At 45.6% G+C, this 27,628-nt stretch overlaps 1 protein-coding gene across 4 annotated transcripts; it reads right to left on the bottom strand.

The window, feature by feature from the left end:
* Positions 1-4,896: 4,896 nt before the first annotated feature.
* Positions 4,897-27,628, bottom strand: RNF8 (ring finger protein 8). 4 transcript variants are annotated; one of them, XM_069955258.1, is made up of 8 exons: positions 27,336-27,627; positions 13,615-13,743; positions 11,965-12,621; positions 10,370-10,432; positions 9,382-9,462; positions 9,168-9,275; positions 7,672-7,876; positions 4,897-5,335 (listed from the first exon to the last, which is right to left on the bottom strand). In XM_069955258.1, the coding sequence occupies exons 1-8, from the start codon at positions 27,435-27,437 to the stop codon at positions 5,115-5,117; spliced, it is 1,566 nt and encodes a 521-aa protein (XP_069811359.1). In that variant the 5' UTR covers positions 27,438-27,627; the 3' UTR covers positions 4,897-5,114. The 4 variants fall into 4 exon arrangements, with proteins under 4 accessions (XP_069811359.1, XP_069811361.1, XP_069811360.1 ...); XM_069955260.1 differs by having other exon boundaries at positions 27,276-27,337; XM_069955261.1 differs by having other exon boundaries at positions 5,208-5,335; positions 7,665-7,876; positions 27,336-27,628.

The raw sequence follows: 27,628 nt of genomic DNA, 5'->3' as shown, positions 1-27,628 counted from the left end.
AAGGTCGGGGAAGAGGGGGAGACAGAAAGAAAAGCTCACACACAGATTTTAGTGTCGTCGGCAGAAAGCAGCAGCTCAGAACTGGAGGAAGGAGAATAAATAGATAACAACAAGTATTAGAGGAATTATTAGTCTCACCATGGGCAGCAACATATCAAAAGTTATGTTTGAGCGGAGTACCCCTTTAAGACCTCATAAAGAACGAAGTTATAAAAGAAACTGAAGATGCAAAAGTGTATGGGGAGAAAGACTGGGACACCCAGGAGGCTGGCACACAGGGACCTCCCACACACAGGCCCCCACCAGAAGACTGCTACGCAGGGCCTTCCCAGAATACCGACACGCGCAGGGATTCCCAGGAGAATTCTTGTCAAAAGGTTTTGAGAGGAAATCTAAAATAAATAAAATTTTCCCCCAAAAAACCCACAGACCCCAACACTTCCTTATTTGTTATCTCTGGTCACATTGCATCACACAGCATCATTGCACCCCTCACCTCCAGAGCGGCGCTCTGTCAAGGAATTTCCTGGATAAGTCAAAAAGTATTTCCTTCCTGTTCTTCAGATTCTTTAGCAAAATGTCAGAAAAGAAAAAACTGTTCATGCAATGTGATTAGTCTCCCCCCCCCCCCCCCCAGATGAGAATAACAAGTTATATGAGTGATGAGGATTATAGGAATTAGCGGAGAGGATGATGAGGATCATAGTGATTGTTATTAAGCGTGATCAGTCTTTGCTTTACTCCTCTTCTCTTTACATAGCAGCCAAGTGTTCTTCATTCCTAACACCATCCTCCTCAGATCACTGCCTCATGGTACATCCAGTGCATGATGGAACATGAAACACCCCTGGTTGTTGGTGGTACAGTCTGCATCCGGTCCCCTGGTGGTCGGTGGTACAGTCTGCATTTGGTCCCCTGGTGGTCGGTGGTACAGTCTGCATTTGGTCCCCTGGTGGTCGGTGGTACAGCCTGTGTTTGGCCCCTTGGTGGTTGGTGGTACAGGCGGTGTCTAGTTCCCTGGTGGTACAGTCTGGATCCTGTCCCCTGGTTGTAGGTGGTACAGTCTGGATCTGGTCCCCTGGTGGTCGGTGGTAGAGCCTGGGTTCGGTCCCTTGGTGGCTGGTGGTACAGGCTGTATCTAGTTCCCTGGTGGTACAGTCTGGATCTGGTCCCCTGGTGGTCAGTAGTACAGTCTGGGTCTGGTCCCCTGGTTGTCGGTGGTAGAGTCTGGGTTCGGTCCTTTGGTGGCTGGTGGTACAGGTTGTGTCTCGTTCCCTGGTGGTCAGTTGTACATTAAGGACATGGTCTCCCAATTAAAGGAGAAATCCAGCCTCCAGGTTTTTTTTAACAAAAGAAGTGGCATTGGGGGGGGGGGGGGGGGCAATAACAAAGGGTATAAACTCACCTCTCGGGGCCCCCGCTGGGCTACAGGATCTCCGGCACTGCAGATATCATAACCCGGCTTGGCCGCTCAGCCAGTTTGTGACTGGGCAGGATGCCACTCTTGTCACTGACTGGCTGAGCAGGCTGTCCATTAGCCGGGCCAAGCATGTCCCCTGAGTTGTGAGGTCATCACAACCCAGGGGGAAAATGTCTTCTGGCAGGAGTCACAGGGCCGGTCAGGCAGCGCATCGTGGGCCCGGGGAGAGGTAAGCGATGCTTCCTTGTTACTCCCTCCCCTGCCGCTTGTTAAAAGTTAAATTAGGCCGGACTTCTTAAAGTCCTAACACCTTTCCGGATTCCTGACCAGACCTTAGTTTGGGTATTATTACCCCTGTGATTCCAATGATCAGCACATCTCCACACTGATTTATACCCGGTTGTGTATGACCACATGGGCAGCTGCTGTGGTAAAGATTGTGACACCTGGCCGACAGTGAGTTTTATCAGGAACCAGGAACTTCCTGAAGAGGAAGAGCTGGTAACAGGACGGATGGTGCAGCCAGTCCAAACTCCTGCCCCTATTAGAGTACAAGGCTGGTACAGTCAGAGACCCCTCCCCCCACAATATAACCAAGCACCATGAAGGACAAGCAGAGATTTAATGTAAAGCATGGTAGACAGACAGAGCTATAGTGTAGAGCATGGTGGATGGACAGGGCTGTGGCTCATGGTCCAAGGTCACAGGTAATGAATTTTAGACTTGGCCAGAGTTCAACAGTGAATGTAGCTAATGATTAACAACAGCCAAGCTGCTGGACAGGAGGAGCTACAGAGTAATCTGATCTGGGACCGAGCAGGAGGAGCTACAGAGTAATCTGATCTGGTGGAGAGCAGGAGAGGAGGAGCTACAGAGTAATCTGATCTGGAGGACAGGAGGAACTACAGAGTAATCTGATCTGGAGGAGAGGGGGAGCTACAGAGTAATCTGATCTGGTGGAGAGCAGGACAGGAGGAGCTACAGAGTAATCTGATCTGGTGGAGAGCAGGATGAGCTACAGAGTAATCTGATCTGGGACCGAGCAGGAGGAGCTACAGAGTAATCTGATCTGGTGGAGAGCAGGAGGAGCTACAGAGTAATCTGATCTGGTGGAGAGCAGGAGGAGCTACAGAGTAATCTGATCTGGTGGAGAGCAGGAGGAGCTACAGAGTAATCTGATCTGGTGGAGAGCAGGAGGAGCTACAGAGTAATCTGATCTGGTGGAGAGCAGGACAGGAGGAGCTACAGAGTAATCTGATCTGGTGGAGAGCAGGACAGGAGGAGCTACAGAGTAATCTGATCTGGTGGAGAGCAGGACAGGAGGAGCTACAGAGTAATCTGCTCTGGGACCGAGCAGGAGGAGCTACAGAGTAATATGATCTGGTGGACAGCAGGAGAGGAGGAGCTACAGAGTAATCTAATCTGGAGGAGAGGAAGAGCTACAGAGTAATCTGATCTGGTGGAGAGCAGGACAGGAGAAGCTACAGAGTAATCTAATCTGGAGGAGAGGAGGAGCTACAGAGTAATCTGATCTGGTGGAGAGTAGGACAGGAGGAGCTACAGAGTAATCTGATCTGGTGGAGAGCAGGGGAGGAGAAGCTACAGAGTAATCTGGTGGAGAGTAGGACAGAAGGAGCTACAGAGTAATCTGATCTGGGAACGAGCAGGAGGAGCTACAGAGTAATCTGATCTGGTGGACAGCAGGAGAGGAGGAGCTACAGAGTAATCTGGTGGAGAGTAGGACAGAAGGAGCTACAGAGTAATCTGATCTGGTGGAGAGCAGGACAGGAGGAGCTACAGAGTAATCTGATCTGGTGGAGAGCATGACAGGAGAAGCTACAGAGTAAACTGATCTGGTAGAGAGCAGGACAGGAGAAGCTACAGAGTAATCTGGTGGAGAGTAGGACAGGAGGAGCTACAGAGTAATCTGGTGGAGAGCAGGACAGGAGGAGCTACAGAGTAATCTGATCTGGGGAAGAGCAGAAGAGGATTTTGCATCACATCACCCCAGTATGTACTCTATACTAGCTAATGATGTAGCAGAGCTGACACACGCATGGGGTAGCTATGTGCTTCATATAGGGCAACTGGGTAGGGGGGTGTAGTGTAGGTTTAGATCTCTGCTTGCTGACTGTGAATGAAAACATTTGTTCCATCTAGACTCTAAGAACATCTATAACCAGGGCTGTAGAGTTGGTAAGCCTCAGCTCCGACTCCTGCTCCTTCATAAATGGCCGGTCAGATACCATGGGAGTTATTTATCACACTGGCTCAGCAGCTTCTCCCTAATGTCCTACATGATCCTGGGGCGACTTCTAAGGGCATGAGGAAAGATATAAAGCAGCTTCTCCTGTGTTGCAGTGGATGCAGCTAGTCTTCAGCCTCCATGTCCTGAACAACTCAGAACTAGACTAGATGGAGCAGGTGGTCTTTTCTTTCTGACAATCTTCTATGTTTCTAACTAAATATTCACCATAAACAAAGATACACTGCTAACAATGCCAGATCCCTGTGATATAGAGGTCAGCCATAGTGATATACAAGGTGTCACGCCATAGCACGCACACACACACACACACAGCCTGCTGCAGTCATAGCGCACACACTCATACACACAGCTTGGTGCAGCCATAGCACACTGAAGAAAAACGCACAATCTTCTCCCAGAGAGAGAACCATACATTGAGGACAGAGGTTACTACTACACTACTTATGTCTTCTCTTCCTCCTCTATATTACACAGGATATCTTCATATTACACTGCTGCTCATATACAGTCATCCAGCATCCAGAAAGAGAACAGCACAGATCTCCCCCCACACAATGGACTCTTCCAGCTCAGAAACAAACTGCCAAATAGTGACCGACAACTTTTCCCTGACCACCCTTATCTAATAGGGCCAGTGTCCTATTACTGATATATTCCCCGACCACCCTTATTTAATAGGGCCAGTGTCCTATTACTGATATACTGATATCAGCTGCTCAGCCGTGATTGGCTGAGCACAGTGATGCTTAGCCAATCGCGGCTGAGCAGTTATGACGCGGCAAAGGGGGACGGCATGAGGGAAGGCAGGAGTGGGTCGGCCGGCCTCCCGAAGATTACATCACTGTCAAAAGATGGTGGACGGGGGTCGACACGTATCTGGTATGTATAATGCACTACACTTACGGGTCCACGGGCGGGGAACACGGGGAAGGGGGCCATTCACATACATAACATACATTACAAAGTTGTATAACTTTGTAATGTGTGTTATTTTGGGAATAATTTCTTAGTGCCGCAATGCCCTTTTAAGATAGATTATACATGTATATTAGACATAGGGTGATATTGGGAAGGGTGATTGTTAAGAATATTTTTCTTCTTACCCGGATAACCCCTTTAAGGACAGAAGTGTTTCTCAGGAGGAGGACTGACCTGAATTATAGTGCAGGGTAACATTGACAGGATGGCCACAAAGAAGCTTCACACCTTTCTACATAATTGTGAGCTTTATATGAACAAAACAAAATTACAGCAGACCCATCGCCTCCCGATCCTGTACATTATGATACAAAATAAATAACCCTCTCCCGTAACAGAGCACCCGTGTCCTGGCTCTGCCCACAGAGCAAATAAAGCAACTCTCAGTCCAGTGAACAGCTACAGGGATTTAATGCTTCCTCCTGCGGCCCATTCTGGAAGAACCAATCACATGATGAAGAAAATGTCATCCTCATCATCAGAGGAGAGGTCCCACCGATCTTCACTGTCATATTCATCAGCTGAAGCACTATCCCCGCTGTCCGATATGTCGCCATCCAGAAAATAGTCTGACTCATCGCTGCTGGACAGAATGGAGAGGTCAGAGAGCAGGGAGCTGCTGTCACTGTCAGAGAGGATGGTGATGGGGTTCGGCTTGGCTGCCAGATCTGGGAGAGACAAGGAGGTCAGGTTACACACAGCAGATAATAAGATGTCAGAACAATTGTAGCAATTAATTGGAAAACTGCAGAAACTGGTCATTAGTCTTTACAGGACAGGACGTCATGTGACCTACAGGAGATGTGAGGACAAAAGATGCTGCAGACGGGACCACCAGCCGGCCAGACATGGATGACCCTGGTGCAGGTGCTGTGTCCTGGCACCCCAGCTAGTCAGTTGTCCACCCCCAAGAGGGATCAGCAGGAAAGCTCAGCACTTCAGGCCCTGGAGGAAGAGGTGAGCCACACCAAGTGGAAAAACCAGTCGTCTTCCTCCTCCTCCTCCACACTAAAAACAGTGAATGTTAATCCTTAACAATAACACCTTAACAATAACCACAGCACTATAACCTACATTATGTGCAGTGTCATCTATAGAACCACAGCGTCCATACAGGATTATACCACATATTAGCACTGAGAATACAGCCTATCCATCACTAGAGATCAGCAGTGACATCACTGAGAATACAGCCTATCCATCACTAGAGATCAGCAGTGACATCACTGAGAATGCAGCCTATCCATCACTAGAGACCAGCAGTGACATCACTGAGAATACAGCCTATCTATCCCTAGAGATCAGCAGTGACATCACTGAGAATACAGCCTATCCATCACTAGAGATCAGCAATGACATCACTGAGAATACAGCCTATCCATCCCTAGAGATCAGCAGTGACATCACTGAGAATACAGCCTATCACTAGAGATCAGCAGTGACATCACTGAGAATACAGCCTATACATCACTAGAGATGAGCAGTGACATCACTGAGAATACAGCCTATCCATCACTAGAGATGAGCAGTGACATCACTGAGAATGCAGCCTATCCATCACTAGAGACCAGCAGTGACATCACTGAGAATACAGCCTATCGATCCCTAGAGATCAGCAGTGACATCACTGAGAATATAGCCTATCCATCACTAGAGATCAGCGGTGACATCACTGAGAATACAGCCTATCCATCACTAGAGATCAGCAGTGACATCACTGAGAATACAGCCTATCCATCACTAGAGACCAGCAGTAACATCACTGAGAATACAGCCTATCCATCCCTAGAGATCAGCAGTGACATCACTGAGAATACAGCCTATCACTAGAGATCAGCAGTGACATCACTGAGAATACAGCCTATACATCACTAGAGATCAGCAGTGACATCACTGAGAATACAGCCTATCCATCACTAGAGATGAGCGGTGACATCACTGAGAGTACAGCCTATCCATCCCTAGAGATCAGCAGTGACATCACTGAGAATACAGCCTATCACTAGAGATCAGCAGTGACATCACTGAGAATACAGCCTATCCATCCCTAGAGATCAGCGGGGACATCACTGAGAATACAGCCTATCCATCACTAGAGATGAGCGGTGACATTACTGAGAATACAGCCTATCCATCACTAGAGATGAGCAGTGACATCACTGAGAATACAGCCTATCCATCACTAGAGATGAGCGGTGACATTACTGAGAATACAGCCTATCCATCACTAGAGATCAGCAGTGACATCACTGAGAATACAGCCTATCCATCACTAGAGATCAGCAGTGACATCACTGAGAATACAGCCTATCCATCACTAGAGATCAGCAGTGACATCACTGAGAATACAGCCTATCCATCACTAGAGATCAGCGGTGACATCACTGAGAATACAGCCTATCCATCACTAGAGATCAGCAGTGACATCACTGAGAATACAGCCTATCCATCACTAGAGATCAGCAGTGACATCACTGAGAATACAGCCTATCCATCACTAGAGATCAGCAGTGACATCACTGAGAATACAGCCTATCCATCACTAGAGATCAGTGGTGACATCACTGAGAATACAGCCTATCCATCATTATGAGGCTGGGTTCACACTACGTATATTTCAGTCAGTATTGTGTTCCTCATGTTGCAACCAAAACCAGGAGTGGATTAAAAACACAGAAAGGATCTGTTCACACAATGGTGAAATTGAGTGGATGGCCGCCATATAACAGTAAATAACGGCCATTATTTCAATATAACAGCCGTTGTTTTAAAATAACAGCAAATATTTGCCATTAAATGACGGCCATCCACTCAATTTCAACATTGTGTGAACAGAGCCTTTCTGTGTTTTCAATCCACTCCTGGTTTTGGTTGCAATATGAGGACCACAATACTGACTGAAATATACGTAGTGTGAACCCAGCCTTAGATTGCAGATATACTTAAGGCTTCGGTTTTAGAGTTTTAAAACAGAAAGCTTTGTCATGGGTCACCCACCTCTCACCTTTACGCTCTAGTATGAGAGCCAGTCGGCGATCTCTCATTTCGGGGCTCAGCTTGTCCACCATGCGGTTAATACAATTGTCCAGGACAAGAGAACGTGTCTGGGACTTTATCTCCTGCCGGCAGATGGGACACTCTTCCTTCCTCTTCCTCCAGGACTGGATGCAGAAGAAGCAGAAGCTGTGGGCGCAGTTCAGGGTCACAGCCTGGGGGGGGGGGGGGGGCGGGGGGTAAACAACAAACAGTAATGTGCTATTGTATTTAATCCAAATCACATGACTGCGTGGCTAAACATCGCCATTCCAAAGTAGCAGAAGTTCTAGAATATTGGGTACCTGGGTGCAGATAGAGATGGGGCAACAGAGTTTCTGCACTGCTGGAATTTACTTAAAAAAACATAGATTTATAATAGACTTGATGTTCTGCAGCAAGCTGGGGAGAGAAGCGCTCAGACACACATTTCTCCCTGCTCTATGCTTGGTGGGGTCCACACATTCAAAATGTTTTTTTGTTTTGTTTTTTTTGTCACTGTCGTTAACATTTTTTTTTGCAGAAATCAATAGTACAGGCGATTTTAAGAAACTTTGTAATTTGGTTTATTAGCTGAGAAAATGCATTTTTATCATGAAAAAGCAGTTTGAAGCTCTCCCCCCTGTCTTCATTGTTCTCTATGAAGAGGGGAGGGGTTGAGGGAGATGAGGCACCAACACAGGACAACAAAAGTTAAAGAGGACCTGTCACCCCCGGTGACGGGGTGACAGGCTCCTGACCCCCCGGTAGAGCCCCCAATACTCACCTAATCCCGCCGGGTCCCACTTCTGGAGATGGTCGGGTCACGGAGATATCGGCCCCCGAAGCCTGGCGTGCGCGCTCCTCAGATGAGTCCAACACTCAGAGAATGACAGGAGAGTCCAGCGCTACGTCATTCTCTATGAGCGTTGGACTCATCTCTGCAGCGGCTGAGATCTCAGTGACCCGACCATCTCCAGCAGCGGGACCTGGCGAGATCAGGTGAGTATAGGGGGTTCCCCGGCCATACACGATAAATAACCCCAGCCCGGAGTACCTTTTTTTAAGACAGAAGGTGGTTAAAGGGGTAGTTCACTAATAATTTTTTTCTTCCAAATCAACTGATTCCAACAAGTGCCACATATTTGTAATTTACTTCTATTTTAAAAAAAAATCTCAAGTCTACCAGTACTTATCAGCTGCGTTATGTCCTGCAGGAAGTGGTGTATTCTCTCTAGTCACACAGTGCTCTCTGCTGCCACCTCTGTCCATGTCAGGAACTGTCCAGAGCAGTAGGAATTCCCCATAGAAAACGTCTCCTGCTCTCCAGACTGGAAAGAATACGTCACTTCCTGCAGGACATACAGCAGCAGTACTGGAAGACTTGAGCACTTTTTGGTACAAGTTGATTTGAAAGAATTTTAAATTTTTTTTTGGGGTGGACTACCCCTGCTGCCCTGCTCTAGTTTCCCCCACGCTAGTTCTTACCTCTATGAAGTGCTCGGAGCAGATTATGCACTGCAGCTCATTGTCCAGGACATCGTTCATGTGGTTTAGAACCTCCTCCTTCTGAGCTTCCACCTTCTCCTTCTCCTCCTGTAAGAGAAAGACAAGTCAGTTCCTGCAATGTACGGACTACAACCCATAGGGGAGCTCGACGGAGCACAACCCCTGTGGGTCACTAATCTTGCACCCTGATTACCTGCAGCTCTTTGTTTTTTGCTTGAATTATCTGTTCAAAGTCTCGGTGACTGCGATTCAGATCTTCCATAAGCAGCGAGTGCTGTGAAGATATCGGGGACCCCAATCAATCACTGCACCCTCTTACAATATTAATATACCCAAGAGTTCTGCCTATCACTGCACCTTCTCACAATATTATTATAGCAAAAAGAGCTCCGCTCATAACTCACTCCTATCCAATACTAATTTAGGATCAAGAGCTCTGCCTATCACTGCACCTTCTTACAATATTAATACAGTGGTACCTCGGTTCTCGAACTTAATTGGTTCCGGAAGGCAGTTTGAAAACCGAGAAGTGTCTTCCCATAGGAAATAATGTAAATGTGATTAATTGGTTCCAGCAGCCACAATAATTACCTACAATACTCATTTATTACACTGATAAGTGCTCAGTATAATCACTACAGTACAGAACAGCACTATACTGTACAGGACATTAAACATTAGAAATGTTCATCAGAACCAGCAATTATAGTACAGTAGTCACCAACTTCTCACCCATCCTTTACTGTATAGCGTCCCCCCCATCCAAGCACTGTAATGTATGGGAGATGGTGGTGCACTGCCTGTACTACTACTGCACTGTATATGCACTCCAGCAGTCTTATACAGCACTGTACTGTATGTCAAGCCTCACCACTGCTTAACTCGCCAGGTACAACCCACCATCCACGCTCGCAAAAACATTCGAAAAACGTTCGAAAAACCGAGCAAACTTCGAATTCTAAACATTAATTTTCGTTCGAATACCAAGCAGTTCGAGTTCCAAAGCGTTCGAAAACCGAGGTATTACTGTATAGGAAAGAGAGCTCCGCCCATAACTGCACCCCTACCCAATACTAATATAGGACCAAGAACACCACCTATCACTGCACCCTCATACAATATTACCATGCTGCGCTATTTATTTCTCATATATCACAGCACAGAGCAGAAATATACGTTACCTCCTTCAGCACTTGTGCCAGCTGCTCCTTCAGACGCTCCTCCTCTGCCTGAGAAGAGCCTCCCTGTGACCAGAAGGAGATAGCAATGTCACCAGGTTCTGCAGCCAGACAGTCATCACACAAGCTTTATCAGATGTCACTATAAATTCATTATAGAAATTTGGGAGAACACTTGCTCCCTCTGCTGGCCATACACATAAGACCGCTATTGCTTCCGATACTAGGCTGATCATTCATATGTTCAGAATAGATAGAAGGGGGTAAAAGGGGTACTCTGGTATAAACAAAATATTTAAAGTGTCACTGTTGTTTCATTTTTATTTTTGCCGAAATCAATAGTACAGGCGATTTAAAAGAAAACTTTGTAATTGGGTTTATTAGGCAAATATGCCATTATCTGCATTTAAAAAGACTTTCCCCAGCGCCCCCCCCCCTTCCTCTCCCTCATTCACTGCTCATTATCAGGAAATCTCAGCTCTTTAACATCAGTCGAGCCCTGTGTAACCTATGGAGAGGGGAGGGGGGGAGGAGGGAGATTAGTCACCAGAGGAGAACAAAGGATTACACAGCAGGAACTGTGTGAAAGCTGCTATTCAGAGGTCAGAGAGGTCAGTGCTGACTGTAAGAGGAGATAGCATGGTGATGTAGCTGTAAATTAACTCTTTGTTGTCCTGTTTTGGTGCCTTATCTCCCCTCTCCATAGAGAACAATGAAGACGGGGGGAGATCAGTGGTGACATCACTGAGAATACAGCCTATCCATCACTATGAGGCTGGGTTCACACTATGTATATTTCAGTCAGTATTGTGGTCCTCATATTGCAACCAAAACCAGGAGTGGATTAAAAACACAGAAAGGCTCTGTCCACACAATGTTGAAACTGAGTGGATGGCCGCCATATAACAGTAAATAACGGCCATTATTTCAATACAACAGCCGTTGTTTTAAAATAACAGCAAATATTTGCCATTAAATGGCGGCCATCCACTCAATTTCAACATTATGTGAACAGATCCTTTCTGTGTATTCAATCCACTCCTGGTTTTGGTTGCAATATGAGAACCACAATACTGACTGAAATATACGTAGTGTGAACCCAGACTAAAAATGCATTTTTCGGCTAATAAACCCAATTACAAAGTATATTAAAATTGTCTGTACTATTGATTTGTAAAAAAAAAATAATAATAATAAACACTTTAAATAAAGCCATTATCCTCAATACATACAGGTTACTACCAATGTTATCACTAATAGTACTAGTGTCAGCAGGTTTTCCATGCCTCGCCCTCAACAGGAGATAGAATATGGTGGAACTACAAAGTGTGTATTATTTCCAGCTCCCCCGTTCCTCCCTCTTCATGTAGACAACGCATCATTCTCTGATGTCACAGGAGGCTTGGCTGGATCTTGGCTCTGAGCTCTGAAAATCTAAAAAGCTGAAAAAGTGCCAGATTCCTACACTTCTATGACTACTACTGGGATTGGGAGAGCCACTATTAGCGCACACCTAGAACTTCAGGAATAATGTACAATAACACTATCTCTATGTAAGATGGGGAGGGTTATTCACTACCCATGTCTCCCCCCGGTACCTTGGTTCCTTGCTTCTCCTGGATGATCATCTTTAGCACACTGACCCTCTGGAGATGTTCTTCGTGTTTGCTGCTCAGCTCCTTCTGCAGCTCCTGGAGCTCCTGCTGAGAGGACTGACTGTGTCTGTTATCTGTAGATCCCCCCGGCTGTGGTGTCTTCAGCTTTTCCTGGACCTGAGCATTTAGGGTCCTGAGCTCTACAATGGACTGTCTCATTTTGGTTAAGTGGAAATTGCTCTGAGATGGGGTCTGAGTGGAGGCCATCACATCACCGTCCATGGAGCCCTCCAGCTCCTCCTCAATCTTTGACGTAGGCTGCTTGGACACTTCAGCCTTATGTGATTTGGTTGGTTCACTGTCTCTTAAGGCCCGGTGAATTTTGGCTTTGGACATGCTGGAGGTGCCCTCCGTCCCGGAGGCCTCGGAGTCTTCACAGTTTAGTTTCCGTTTGCTTCTGGTCGATCTGCTCTTCCCTGGCTGTAGACGAGTCAGGAATGGTCGGATCTGTTCTAGATTTTCCTGAACCAACTCGTACTCAAACTCAACCTTTTCAGCGTTGGAGAGGGGAACACCGAGCTGAATGCAGCTCCCACTGGTTAGGACATACGGTTTTCGGGGCTCCAGCTTCTCTTTATTGAGTGAAACTCCATTGAGGCTCTGCAAGACAAAATGGAAGAAAATAACCTTCCAATATCAAATCCAATCACCCAAAAATATACCCTGGACTATGGCCCTGTGTACATAGATTACACTGTGTATTATACTGCAGAGCAGCACTCACTATTCTGCTGGTGGGGTCACTCACTGTGTACATACATTACATTACTTATCCTGTACTGATCCTGGGTTACATCCTGCATTATACTCCAGAGCTACACTCACTATTCTGCTGGTGGGGTCACTGTGTACATACATTATATTACACATCCGGTACTGATCCTGAGTTACATCCTGTATTATACTCCAGGGCTACACTCACTATTCTGCTGGTGGGGTCACCGTGTACATACATTACTTATCCTGTACTGATCCTGAGTTACATCCTGTACTATACTCCAGAGCTGCACTCGCTTGCTTTCTCAGTCTAATATATTTCCATTTATCATAGCAGGCTCCATACAGTCACCTGATGTAGAAACAGTAGCTGCCCAACCCCTGAGTTCAGCTCAGGAGGTAACTAACATCGCATGGATAAAAAGCAATAACGTTACTGTTTTTGTTTCCAGGTTCCCACTACTTGTGTTACCTCTGCTGCTTATATGTATGTGGTATAATAACATTTTAACCCAGCACTAAAAACAGGGCATACAGGCAGACACGCTGTCTGGGCCATCAGTGTACCAAGTGCAGATTCCCAAGAGCAGCGGTGCTAGTGATGTAGTAAGAACATCTGCAAACACCACAAGGGAGCTGACCCTGGAGGATTCACAGTAGGCGAGCTGCAGACATAATAAAGTAGTAATGATACTGGGCGCCATCTAGTGTCACACCTCATAACTACTTTACTTCCCTTCACAGTATCTGTATCCACAGGCTTCCACCTCCACTAGCTCTTCCTGTCAATAAGTTCTGAGACCCCCCCCCGCAGGAAAGAAACTGCAGGATCAGTCGGCTCCAGTACATCCTACCTCTCCCACACATCAGACTTACGTTGTTGTCGGTGATGGTCCACTGACCCTCCCCGTTCTGCCTTAAGACACAGTGGGTGCGGGAGATCATGAGGGGGCTCACGCTGGAGACCAGCTGGTAGGTGACGCCAAGACCACGGCCCAAGGAAACCTGAAGAAATTATAGGGATATATAACATCAGTAGTAATTACTCAGTTTCCACTACAATGCCCCACACCAGATACTCTAAAACGTCACTTTTATTATGTATTGCAAATAAATGTCCCCCAAGGAAATGTGCAGAAATCGATATAGGATAAAGAGATTAAAATCCTCTAGTTGGATAAAGAAAAAAAAGTTAGATATATAGAGTATAAAAGATTGTAAAATGATACAGTAACATATAAAATACGTATGCAGTTCGCTATAGTCTACATATAAAACTGTCAATTGTCCCTAGTTAGGTGTACACTAAAAGAGCATAGAGCAATAACCAGAAAAAATAAAACCAATGAAAATAAATAAATAAATAAATAAATCAGTACATAAAATTATGAAAGTTCTTATGGTATGAACATAACCAAATGTGGCCAGGGCTGATATACCATAAGATAGTTTGTATTTAGTATACATGCCACCTGCAGGAGAATAATAGCAGCAGTCGTCACTGGTGCCGGGTAATAGGATGGATAGATATATAAGTATCAGTTCTGGTGTAGACACCACAGGAATCAGTGGAGCCGCCTATTGTAATAAACAGATGTTAAATGTATCAGTTTTGGTGCAGATACATCACTCACCAGTCTGATATGTTACTGTATCATTTTATAAAATCTCTATTAACTATCTATTAACTGTTTCTATCTATAAATGTTGTAAAAACAACATCTGTATTACAAAACAGCTGTTTTTACACGGTGTGAAAGTATATAGATCAGTCCAAAGCAAATATTATATATCAGGATAGAGAGATTAGATATTACAGTATAATATATATCAGGACAGACTGTAGATATTACAGTATAATATATATCAGAATACAGAGATTAGATATTACAGTATTATATATATCAGGATAGAGAGATTAGATATTACAGTATAATATATAACAGGATAGAGAGATTAGATATTACAGTATAATATATAACAGGATAGAGAGATTAGATATTACAGTATAATATATAACAGGATAGAGAGATTAGATATTACAGTATTATATATATCAGGATATAGAGAGTAGATACAGTATAATATCAGGATAGAGAGAGTAGATATTACAGTATAATATATATCAGGACAGACAGTAGATATTACAGTATAATATACATCAGGATACAGAGAGTAGATACAGTATAATATTATCAGGATACAGAGAGTAGATATTACAGTATAATATATATCAGGACGGGGTGAGGTGATATTACAGTATAATATAAATCAGGACGGGGTGAGGTGATATTACAGTATAATATATATCAGGACGGGGTGAGGTGATATTACAGTATAATATATATCAGGACGGGGTGAGGTGATATTACAGTATAATATATATATATCAGGACGGGGTGAGGTGATATTACAGTATAATATATATATCAGGACGGGGTGAGGTGATATTACAGTATAATATAAATCAGGACGGGGTGAGGTGATATTACAGTATAATATATATCAGGATACAGAGAGTAGATATTACAGTATAATATATATATCAGGACAGAATGAGGTGATATTACAGTATAATATATATATCAGGATACAGAGAGTAGATACAGTATAATATATATCAGGATACAGAGAGTAGATACAGTATAATATATATCAGGATACAGAGAGTAGATATTACAGTATAATATATATATCAGGACAGAATGAGGTGATATTACAGTATAATATATATATCAGGAAGGGGTGAGGTGATATTACAGTATAATATATATCAGGACGGGGTGAGGTGGTATTACAGTATTATATATCAGGGCCGTTTCTAGCACCGTGCAGGCCGGGCCACTGCACGGGGCGCTGACAGCTAGGGGGCGCCCTCCCTCACCACACAGCATCAGTGATGTTCTGCACAGGGCAGCAGGCTCGGACTTTGGAGCGCCCCCACACACAGTACCTGGCTCCTGGGGGCTCCTTTGTGGCCTGTGACCAGAGAGAACAGGATAGAAGAGGCAGCAGGGACTCCCCCATGTTCCCCCCTGCGGCTCTGCTGATCATCCAGCACAGGCAGCGTGACAGCGTCTCCTCCCCCGACCCAGCCTGCACACAGCTGTGGAGAAGGTCTGTGTAAGTGCTGCTGCTGTCTGGAGGGGGGTCACTGTGGGGGATCAGCAGTGCAGTGGGGGGCTGGGTTCACACTATGTATATTTGAGGCTGTATTTGGTCCTCATGTCAGGTCCTCATAGCAACCAAAACGAGGAGTGGATTGAAAACACAGAAAGGATCTGTTCACACAATGTTGAAATTGAGTGGATGGCCGCCATATAACAGTAAATAACGGCCATTATTTCAATACCACAGCCGTTGTTTTAAAATAACAGCAAATATTTGCCATTAAATGATGGCCATCCACTCAATTACAACATTATGTGAACAGAGCCTTTCTGTGTTTTCAATCCACTCCTGGTTTTGGTTGCTATACAGCCTCACAAATACAGCCTCAAATATACATAGTGTGAACCCAGCCTTGGGGTGTATGTGATTATGGAGTGGGGGGCAGCTTCATACCCCACAGTCTATACTTTCTCATCTTCCCTCTAACTTTCATCCTTTCCCCTTAGCTCACAAGACTCTGCAGCTTCAGTCTGGAGGAGGAGGGGGGGGAGGGTTATTAGCATAGGACCTGTGCCTGGTGATTTAAAGGACAACTCCGGTGAAAAATTTTTTTGGCTTATTTAACACACATTACAAAGTTATATAACTTTGTAATGTGGTTAAATACCCGGTCTGGCCCCCTTCCCCCACTTTCCGACCCCCGACCCCGGAAGTTAAAGAATGTATACATTACCTATTACGGTCGTCACGGTCCTCTTCTCCCGGGCGGCATCTGGTGACGACGACGTCAGAGCTGGGGGGGCGGTCCGGGTCTTCTTCCTCTTTGGCGTCTTCATTGAGAGTGAATGGGAGAGAAAAGGCTGCTGGTGCACATGCGCACCAGCAGCTTTTTCATTGGCTGGAGCGCATCACATGGCTTCCAGCTTGCTCAGCCCTGATTGGCTGAGCTTGCTGGAAGCCATGTGATGCGCTCCAGCCAATGAAAAGGCTGCCGGTGCGCAAGCGCACTGGCAGCCTTTTCTCTCTCATGGACCCGGAAGCAAGAGACATCGATGGACGGCGGAGGCAGGTGACGGTGAGGCGGACGGCGGGCGAATGGAGTGGCGATCGTCACCGGAGGGATGGTGAGTATGGTGTCTGTGTTTTTTTTTTTTGGTGGGGGTCCCACCGGAGTTGTCCTTTAACCCTTCCTAGACTGCACCCAGCTACAAAAAATTACTGCACTATATTTGTGTGTAAAGAGTGCAAAGGTATGTGTGATATCCTATGTAATGTATATTGTGCGGTGTGTGATATCCTATGTAATGTATAGTGTGCCGTGTGTGATATCCTATGTAATGTATAGTGTGCTGTGTGTGTGATATCCTATGTAATGTATAGTGTGCCGTGTGTGATATCCTATGTAATGTATAGTGTGCTGTGTGTGATATCCTATGTAATGTATAGTGTGCCGTGTGTGTGTAATATCCTATGTAATGTATAGTGTGCCGTGTGTGTGTAATATCCTATGTAATGTATAGTGTGCCGTGTGTGTGTAATATCCTATGTAATGTATAGTGTGCCGTGTGTGTGTGATATCCTATGTAATGTATAGTGTGCCGTGTGTGTGTGATATCCTATGTAATGTATAGTGTGCCGTGTGTGTGTGATATCCTATGTAATGTATAGTGTGCCGTGTGTGTGATATCCTATGTAATGTATAGTGTGCTGTGTGTGTGTGATATCCTATGTAATGTATAGTGTGCTGTGTGTGTGTGATATCCTATGTAATGTATAGTGTGCTGTGTGTGTGTGATATCCTATGTAATGTATAGTGTGCTGTGTGTGATATCCTATGTAATGTATAGTGTGCTGTGTGTGTGTGATATCCTATGTAATGTATAGTGTGCTGTGTGTGTGTGATATCCTATGTAATGTATAGTGTGCTGTGTGTGTGTGATATCCTATGTAATGTATAGTGTGCTGTGTGTGTGTGATATCCTATGTAATGTATAGTGTGCTGTGTGTGTGTGATATCCTATGTAATGTATAGTGTGCTGTGTGTGTGTGATATCCTATGTAAAGTATAGTGTGCTGTGTGTGATATCCTATGTAAAGTATAGTGTGCTGTGTGTGATATCCTATGTAATGTATAGTGTGCTGTGTGTGATATCCTATGTAATGTATAGTGTGCTGTGCAGGGCTCCAGATGGCGACCAAAATGGTCGCCAATGCGACTAATATTTTGCAAATGGCGCCCAGATTTATTAATCTGGGCGCCATTTGCGACTGGCCCCGGCGGCAGCGCGCTGTCTCTTTAAGATGCGCGGCTGATGCGCGGCTGCCGGGGGTGTCCCGTCCTATCCCCGGCAGCGCGGCGCATCAGTGAGCTGCCTGGGGCCCTGACTTCCGGCACAGGAAGCGCGCGTCAGAGACGCTTCCTGTGTCAGAAGTCACAGCCCCGGCGTACAGAGAGCTCACTGATGCGCCGCGCTGCCGGGGATAGGACGGGACACCCCCGGCAGCCGCGCATCAGCCGGGGACAGCGTCCGAAGAAGAAGAGGATCGCCGGGGGAGCGGGTTGTCAGGTGAGTTTGTGTGTTTATTTTTTTTAAATACTGCTTAGCATAGAGGAGGAAAGGGGGGGCATCTATAATGGGGGTAGAGGGGGCCATCTTCAAGGGGGGGAGAGGGGGCTAGCTATAAGGGGAGGGGGCATCTATAATGGGGGGGAGAAGGGGGCATCTATAATGGGGGGGAGAAGGGGGCATCTATAATGGGGGGGGGAGAGGGGGCATCTATAATGGGGGGGGAGAGGGGGCATCTATAATGGGGGGGGAGAGGGGGCATCTATAATGGGGGGGAGAAGAGGGGGTATCTATAAGGGGGGTAGAGGGGGTATCTATAAGGGGGGGAGAAGAGGGGGTATCTATAAGGGGGGGAGAAGAGGGGGCATCTATAATGGGGGGGAGGAGGGGGCATCTATAATGGGGGTAGAGAGGGTCATCTATAAGGGGAGGGGGCCATCTATAATGGGGGGGGAGAGGGGGCATCTATAATGGGGGGGGGGAGAGGGGGCATCTATAATGGGGGGGAGAGGGGTCATCTATAAGGGGAGGGGGCCATCTATAAGTGTAGGGCAAACTGGCTGCAGACACTGGGAGATAGATATATGCACAATTATTATTATCAGGGCCCCTCAGGTGTCTGTATTGTAGGGGGTCACTTGCATTAGTCACTAGGTGAGAGATATATCTATCTATATACACATCTTGTGGGGGGTCACTATGGCTGCAGTCAGAAGTCTAGCTCAGTATGTATAGACTGTTGCAAGCTTTTAAAGGGAACCTGTCACCCCCGGTGCCGGGGTGACAGGCTCCCAACCCCCCGTTAGACCCCCCTATACTCACCTCATCGCGCCGGGTCCCGCTTCTGGAGGTGGTCGGGTCACGGAGATCTCAGCCGCTGCAGCCTGACGTGCACACTGAGAGATGAGTCCAACGCTCATAGAGAATGACGGAGCGCTGGACTCTCCCATCATTCTCTATGAGCGTTGGACTCATCTCTCAGCGCACGCCGGGCTGCAGCGGCTGAGATCTCCGTGACCCCGACCATCTTCAGAAGCGGGACCCGGCGCGATGAGGTGAGTATAGGGGGTTCTAACGGGGGGTTGGGAGCCTGTCACCCTGGCACGGGGGTCAACAGGTTCCCTTTAAGTTCAAGTTCAGAAGAGTAAGCCTCATTAAAAGCTGAAGTACTGAGTCAGACTGTATGTGGTTGTCAGACTGTATATGGTTGTCAGACTGTATATGGTTGTCAGGTTGCAAGTTTCCATGTTGAACATTTTCAAACTAAGAAAAGAGAGAATCTAAAGGAGGAGGAGGAGGAGGAGGAGGAGGCTGCCGTGGCCTCTGCACACAGTAAGTCCCATGTAACATAACATTAATTTTACATGGTTTAAAATGTTGGCGACCAAATATTCTATTTGGCGCCTAAATTTTTCAGGTTAGGAGCCAATGGCTCCTAGGTAAATTTTTTAGTCTGGAGCCCTGCTGTGTGTGTGTGATATCCTATGTAATGTATAGTGTGCTGTGTGTGATATCCTATGTAATGTATAGTGTGCTGTGTGTGATATCCTATGTAATGTATAGTGTGCTGTGTGTGATATCCTATGTAATGTATAGTGTGCTGTGTGTGTGTGTGTGATATCCTATGTAATGTATAGTGTGCTGTGTGTGTGTGTGTGTGATATCCTATGTAATGTATAGTGTGCTGTGTGTGATATCCTATGTAATGTATAGTGTGCTGTGTGTGTGTGATATCCTATGTAATGTATAGTGTGCTGTGTGTGTGTGATATCCTATGTAATGTATAGTGTGCTGTGTGTGATATCCTATGTAATGTATAGTGTGCTGTGTGTGTGTGTGTGATATCCTATGTAATGTATAGTGTGCTGTGTGTGATATCCTATGTAATGTATAGTGTGCTGTGTGTGTGATATCCTATGTAATGTATAGTGTGCTGTGTGTGATATCCTATGTAATGTATAGTGTGCTGTGTGTGTGTGTGTGATATCCTATGTAATGTATAGTGTGCTGTGTGTGTGTGTGTGTGTGTGTGTGATATCCTATGTAATGTATAGTGTGCTGTGTGTGATATCCTATGTAATGTATAGTGTGCTGTGTGTGTGTGTGTGATATCCTATGTAATGTATAGTGTGCTGTGTGTGTGTGTGTGTGTGTGTGTGATATCCTATGTAATGTATAGTGTGCTGTGTGTGATATCCTATGTAATGTATAGTGTGCTGTGTGTGATATCCTATGTAATGTATAGTGTGCTGTGTGTGATATTCTATGTAATGTATAGTGTGCTGTGTGTGATATCCTATGTAATGTAAAGTGTGCTGTGTGTGATATCCTATGTAATGTATAGTGTGCTGTGTGTGTGTGATATCCTATGTAATGTATAGTGTGCTGTGTGTGATATCCTATGTATGTGTGATGTCCATACTGTGTAGTGTGTATAGTGTGTGTTGATCTGTCTGTATATACACTAGAGATGAGACAACTTAGGGTAGCTTCACACGTACCGGATTCGCAGCAGATTTCACGCTGCGAGTTTGGAAGTGTGATTTGCAATGGGGTTACATACCCACAACTGGCAGCATGAAATCCGATGCGAATCCGGTAAGTGTGAAGCTACCCTTACAGTAAAGGCCCTTTTACACAGAAAGATTATCTGACAGATTATCTGCCAAAGATTTGAAGCCAAAGCCTGAAATGGACTATAAACAGAAATCAAGTCATAAAGGAAAGCCTGAGATTTTTCCTCTTTTCAAATCCATTCCTGGTTTTGGCTTCAAATCTTTGGCAGATAATCTGTCAGATAATCTTTCTGTGTAAAAGGGCCCTAAGATCCAGAACCAGACCCGCATGGTTCAGCTGTTGATAACGCAGCCTGGAAAAGAAAAGAAGATACAGCTACACCATCTGATTCTGGTTCAGGTTCAAACTTACCAAGGGTTTATAAGGGCACATCCACACATACCGAATTTGCAGTAAATTTCACGCTGGGAGTATCACAGTGAAATCTGCTGCTATACTGATTTCTATTACAGTCTATGGCGCTCCATTCTTCCATTCTTCCATTCCTGAGGCGGATTTTCATTCCTCTGGAAGAATGTATAGTGCCATAGACTTGTAAAAGATAAAGCAAATCATTAACTTAGATTTTCCCGGTATTACTACTAGCGGTGCCCGGAAGATGCCAAAATGCTTCCTTACCCTGTGTTCTATGTCTTCTGTAGAAATTTAGGTGCTGAAACGGTCTAATATATTGGCGCATGAAACAAGCAGAGAGCCAGGAACTAGTCACCTGGGCTGTGACTAGTCATGGCTCTCTGTCTGTCCGTGAGCTCTGCACGATGACTAACAGGAAAATAGGTCGGTTAGAAGCCTCTTTTCCTGTCAGTCATATCAGAAAGCATCCTTTTTTTTTAACGTACACAAAAATTTAGTCTACTGCGTTTTTGTGTATGTTAAAAAAACAGAAGTCAATGGAAAAACAGATCAAAACGAATGCACACGAGCATCCATTTTTCCATACATTTTTATCCGTTTTTTTGGAAAAACATTGCAAAAAAGTAGTGTGAACCCAGCCTTAGTAAATTCAGAGGGGCCTGCTCCGGAACCAATGCGACTCCAACTACAACAGCTGCAAACACTGCTACTCCCAGCATGTACTGACAGTCTACAGCCCTCAGAATATACTGGAAGTTGAAGTACAACTGAGAGCTTCATAAGTGTAAGGCATTCTGAGAGTTGTAGTTATTCAATGAAGCTGTGGTGTCTGTTCTTACTGGTTCCTTCTGTAGGTATCCCCCAGCATAAGCCCTCCCAGGAGTCCAGGACACATGTTCCATATAGGGGCGCTCTGCAGTGTGTGTCCCACCCAGACCTCGCACCTCACTCAGCAGTGATTGATAGCGCCCCCCCCCCCCATTAATAGGAGGTGGGGGGGGGGGGGGCGCTTTTTTCAGAGTCGCCCTGTTTCCAAAATGGCCTAGAAACTGCCCTGTTATATATATCAGGACGGGTTAAGGTGATATTACAGTAAAATATATCAGGACGGGTTAAGGTGATATTACAGTATAAGGCTATGTTCACACAACGTAAAAGTACGGCCGTTGTTGCAATTGGCAACAATGGCTGTACTTTGTACGAAAAGACACGCTGCATGTTCTTCTATGGGATCCCGGCCAGAGTGTATACACATAGTATATGCTCCGGCCAGGATCCCAAGCGGCGCCGCAAACAACTGACATGTCAGCTTTCTGCGGACGCTACTCATTAAATAGTGGCCGCAGAAAACCCTGTCAGTGCACACTATGGAGCGAGCGGCTGCGGCGGACGGGGTGAGGTGATAGCACAGTATAATATATATATCAGGACAGAATGAGGTGATAGCACAGTATAATATATATATCAGGACAGAATGAGATGATATTACAGTATAATATATATATCAGGACGGGGTGAGATGATATTACAGTATAATATATATCAGGACAGGGTGAGGTGATATTACAGTATAATATATATAAGGACGGGGTGAGGTGATATTACAGTATAATATATATATCAGGACGGGGTGAGGTGATATTACAGTATAATATATATATAAGGACGGGGTGAGGTGATATTACAGTATAATATATATATCAGGACGGGGTGAGGTGATATTACAGTATAATATATATATCAGGAAGGGGTGAGGTGATATTACAGTATAATATGTATATCAGGACGGGATGAGGTGATATTACAGTATTATATATATCAGAACGGCATGAGGTGATATTACAGTATAATATAAATCAGGACGGGGTGAGGTGATATTACAGTATAATATAAATCAGGACGGGGTGAGGTGATATTACAGTATAATATAAATCAGGACGGGGTGAGGTGATATTACAGTATAATATATATATCAGAACGGCGTGAGGTGATATTACAGTATAATATAAATCAGGACGGGGTGAGGTGATATTACAGTATAATATAAATCAGGACGGGGTGAGGTGATATTACAGTATAATATATATATCAGAACGGCGTGAGGTGATATTACAGTATAATATAAATCAGGACGGGGTGAGGTGATATTACAGTATAATATAAATCAGGACGGGGTGAGGTGATATTACAGTATAATATAAATCAGGACGGCATGAGGTGATATTACAGTATAATATAAATCAGGACGGGGTGAGGTGATATTACAGTATAATATAAATCAGGACGGGGTGAGGTGATATTACAGTATAATATATATCAGGACGGGGTGAGGTGATATTACAGTATAATATATATATCAGGACGGGGTGAGGTGATATTACAGTATAATATATATATCAGGACAGGGTGAGGTGATATTACAGTATAATATAAATCAGGACGGGGTGAGGTGATATTACAGTATAATATAAATCAGGACGGGGTTAGGTGATATTACAGTATAATATATATCCCTATATATTTGCCCTGTCACTCCTGATTTTGGCTACAAATTGTTGTGTGAACATAGCCTATGGTTGTATTCATGTTTTCAGGGCAGGATCTGACTTCTGCATCACCAAGAATCAAACACAGAGTTCAGTTACATTACCAAACCAAACATTTTGACAGATCCGCACAACACTAGTTATACACATCTGCTCTGGAGCCCCATACACAGTAGGGATTACAGATTTGTTGTATTACACACATCTGCACCGGCACCGAAGCCCTGTATACAGTAGGGAGCACTGATCTGTTGTGTCACACACATCTGCTCTGGAGCCCTGTACACAGTAGGGATCATTGATCTGTTGTGTTATATACAGTATGTCTGGTAGCACCCTGGGTCATTATGGTGGTGGGGTGCTCTGCTGTAGTGTGTCACCTGTCCTCACACACCTCCACCTCTGCTCTGCAGCTTTTATGTATCTCACCCACAGTGGTGCCATGTGTCCCCTCACCAATCAGGGGCTCAGGTAGTTCCTGTATTGGGGGCTGTTTCAGCTCTTATATTGGGGAATGGCTGTCTCTATATATAAAGGTGTCCCAGTATTGGGGTCTCTCTATATATAAAGGTGTCCCAGTATTGGGGTCTCTATATATAAAGGTGTCCCAGTATTGGGGTCTCTCTATATATAAAGGTGTCCCAGTATTGGGGTCTCTATATATAAAGGTGTCCCAGTATTGGGGTCTCTCTATATATAAAGGTGTCCCAGTATTGGGGTCTCTATATATAAAGGTGTCCCAGTATTAGGGTCTCTGGATGTCTCTATATGAAAGTGTCTAAGTATTAAGGTCTCTGGCTGTCTCCATATGAAGGTGTCCCAGTATTGGGGTCTCCATATGAAGGTGTCCCAGTATTGGGGTCTCCATATGAAGGTGTCCCAGTATTGGGGTCTCCATATGAAGGTGTCCCAGTATTGGGGTCTCCATATGAAGGTGTCCCAGTATTGGGGTCTCCATATGAAGGTGTCCCAGTATTGGGGTCTCCATATGAAGGTGTCCCAGTATTGGGGTCTCTGGCTGTATATGAATGTGTCCCAGTATTGGGGTTTCTATATGAAGGTGTCCCAGTATTGGGGTCGCTGGCTGTCTCTATATAACAGTGTCCCAGTATTGGGGTCTTTGGCTGTCTCTATATGAAGGTGTCCCAGTATTGCAGTCTCTATATGAAGGTGTCCCAGTATTGGGGTCTCTGGCTGTCTCTATATGAAGGTGTCCCAGTATTGGGGTCTCTGGCTGTCTCTATATGAAGGTGTCCCAGTATTGGGGTCTCTGGCTGTCTCTATATGAAGGTGTCCCAGTATTAGGGTCTCTGGCTGTCTCTATATGAAGGTGTCCTAGTATTGCAGTCTCTATATGAAGGTGTCCCAGTATTGGGGTCTCTGGCTGTCTCTATATGAAGGTGTCCCAGTATTGGGGTCTCTGGCTGTCTCTATATGAAGGTGTCCCAGTATTGGGGTCTCTGGCTATCTCTATATGAAGGTGTCCCAGTATTGGGGTCTCTGGCTGTCTCTATATGAAGGTGTCCCAGTATTAGGGTCTCTGGCTGTCTCTATATGAAGGTGTCCCAGTATTGGGGTCTCTATATGAAGGTGTCCCAGTATTGGGGTCTCTGGCAGTATATGAAGGTGTCCCAGTATTGGGGTCTCTATATGAAGGTGTCCCAGTATTGGGGTCTCTGGCTGTCTCTATATGAAGGTGTCCCAGTATTGCAGTCTCTATATGAAGGTGTCCCAGTATTGGGGTCTCTGGCTGTCTCTATATGAAGGTGTCCCAGTATTGGGGTCTCTGGCTGTCTCTATATGAAGGTGTCCCAGTATTGGGGTCTCTGGCTGTCTCTATATGAAGGTGTCCCAGTATCGGGGTCTCTGGCTGTATATGAATGTGTCCCAGTATTGGGGTCTCTGGCTGTATATGAAGGTGTCCCAGTATTGGGGTCTCTGGCTGTCTCTATATGAAGGTGTCCCAGTATTGGGGTCTCTGTCTCTATACGAAGGTGTCCCAGTATCGGGGTCTCTGGCTGTATATGAAGGTGTCCCAGTATCGGGGTCTCTGGCTGTATATGAAGGTGTCCCAGTATTGGGGTCTCTGGCTGTATATGAAGGTGTCCCAGTATTGGGGTCTCTGGCTGTATATGAAGGTGTCCCAGTATTGGGGTCTCTGGCTGTATATGAAGGTGTCCCAGTATTGGGGTCTCTGGCTGTATATGAAGGTGTCCCAGTATTGGGGTCTCTGGCTGTATATGAAGGTGTCCCAGTATTGGGGTCTCTGGCTGTATATGAAGGTGTCCCAGTATTGGGGTCTCTGGCTGTATATGAAGGTGTCCCAGTATTGGGGTCTCTATATGAAGGTGTCCCAGTATTGGGGTCTCTGGCTGTATATGAAGGTGTCCCAGTATTGGGGTCTCTATATGAAGGTGTCCCAGTATTGGGGTCTCTATATGAAGGTGTCCCAGTATTGGGGTCTCTGGCTGTATATGAAGGTGTCCCAGTATTGGGGTCTCTATATGAAGGTGTCCCAGTATTGGGGTCTCTGGCTGTATATGAAGGTGTCCCAGTATTGGGGTCTCTGGCTGTATATGAAGGTGTCCCAGTATTGGGGTCTCTATATGAAGGTGTCCCAGTATTGGGGTCTCTGGCTGTATATGAAGGTGTCCCAGTATTGGGGTCTCTATATGAAGGTGTCCCAGTATTGGGGTCTCTGGCTGTATATGAAGGTGTCCCAGTATTGGGGTCTCTGGCTGTATATGAAGGTGTCCCAGTATTGGGGTCTCTGGCTGTATATGAAGGTGTCCCAGTATTGGGGTCTCTATATGAAGGTGTCCCAGTATTGGGGTCTCTGGCTGTATATGAAGGTGTCCCAGTATTGGGGTCTCTATATGAAGGTGTCCCAGTATTGGGGTCTCTATATGAAGGTGTCCCAGTATTGGGGTCTCTGGCTGTCACACCATCCATGTGTCAGGGTGTCAGACTCCTCCTGCATTGGGTTCTCATTCTGTTCTTATACCTAGGACAGGCTGTCTGTATATAACGGTGTCCCAGTATCGGGGTCTCTGGCTGTCTCTATATAACGGTGTCCCAGTATCGGGGTCTCTGGCTGTCTCTATATAACGGTGTCCCAGTATTGGGGTCTCTGGCTGTATATGAAGGTGTCCCAGTATTGGGGTCTCTGGCTGTATATGAAGGTGTCCCAGTATTGGGGTCTCTGGCTGTATATGAAGGTGTCCCAGTATTGGGGTCTCTGGCTGTATATGAAGGTGTCCCAGTATTGGGGTCTCTGGCTGTATATGAAGGTGTCCCAGTATTGGGGTCTCTGGCTGTCACACCATCCATGTGTCAGGGTGTCAGACTCCTCCTGCATTGGGTTCTCATTCTGTTCTTATACCTAGGACAGGCTGTCTGTATATGGGGGTCTCTGGCTGTCTCTATATGGGGGTCTCCTCACCTCCTCCCCCTCAGGCAGCAGTAGCAGGTCCGTTCCTCCCCCCAGTCTCCGCAGGCACCAGCACATGTCATCGTTACTCCTCCTCGTCCCGGTCTCTGCCATCTTTCCCTCCCGTCATCCGCGGCCTTCTGCAGGGGACAGCTCCGGAGCAACGACCAGGCCGGACTAATCGCACGCAGAGCCTGAGCCGCCGGAAAACAAACGCCGAGCGCGCGCCTTTCCGGACTAAACAGCTTGTGAGGCGGCCGCAGCCAAAGCCAGGCGTGAGGAGCGGAGTGCCGAACGTGATTGTA

This window comes from Dendropsophus ebraccatus, chromosome 15, assembly GCF_027789765.1.
Source record: "Dendropsophus ebraccatus isolate aDenEbr1 chromosome 15, aDenEbr1.pat, whole genome shotgun sequence".
Lineage (NCBI taxonomy): Eukaryota > Metazoa > Chordata > Amphibia > Anura > Hylidae > Dendropsophus > Dendropsophus ebraccatus.
This window is presented reverse-complemented; position numbering and strand designations above follow the sequence as displayed.

Coding starts and splice junctions, on each gene's coding strand:
- RNF8 (XM_069955258.1), bottom strand. CDS start 27,437: ATGGCAGAGACCGGGACGAGGAGGAGTAACGATGACATGTGCTGGTGC. Junction 13,744..27,335: donor TGCTGCCTGAGGGGGAGGAG/GTGAGGAGACCC, acceptor TAATTTCTTCAG/GTTTCCTTGGGCCGTGGTCT. Junction 10,433..11,964: donor AGGAGAAGCAAGGAACCAAG/GTACCGGGGGGA, acceptor TTCTGGTCACAG/GGAGGCTCTTCTCAGGCAGA.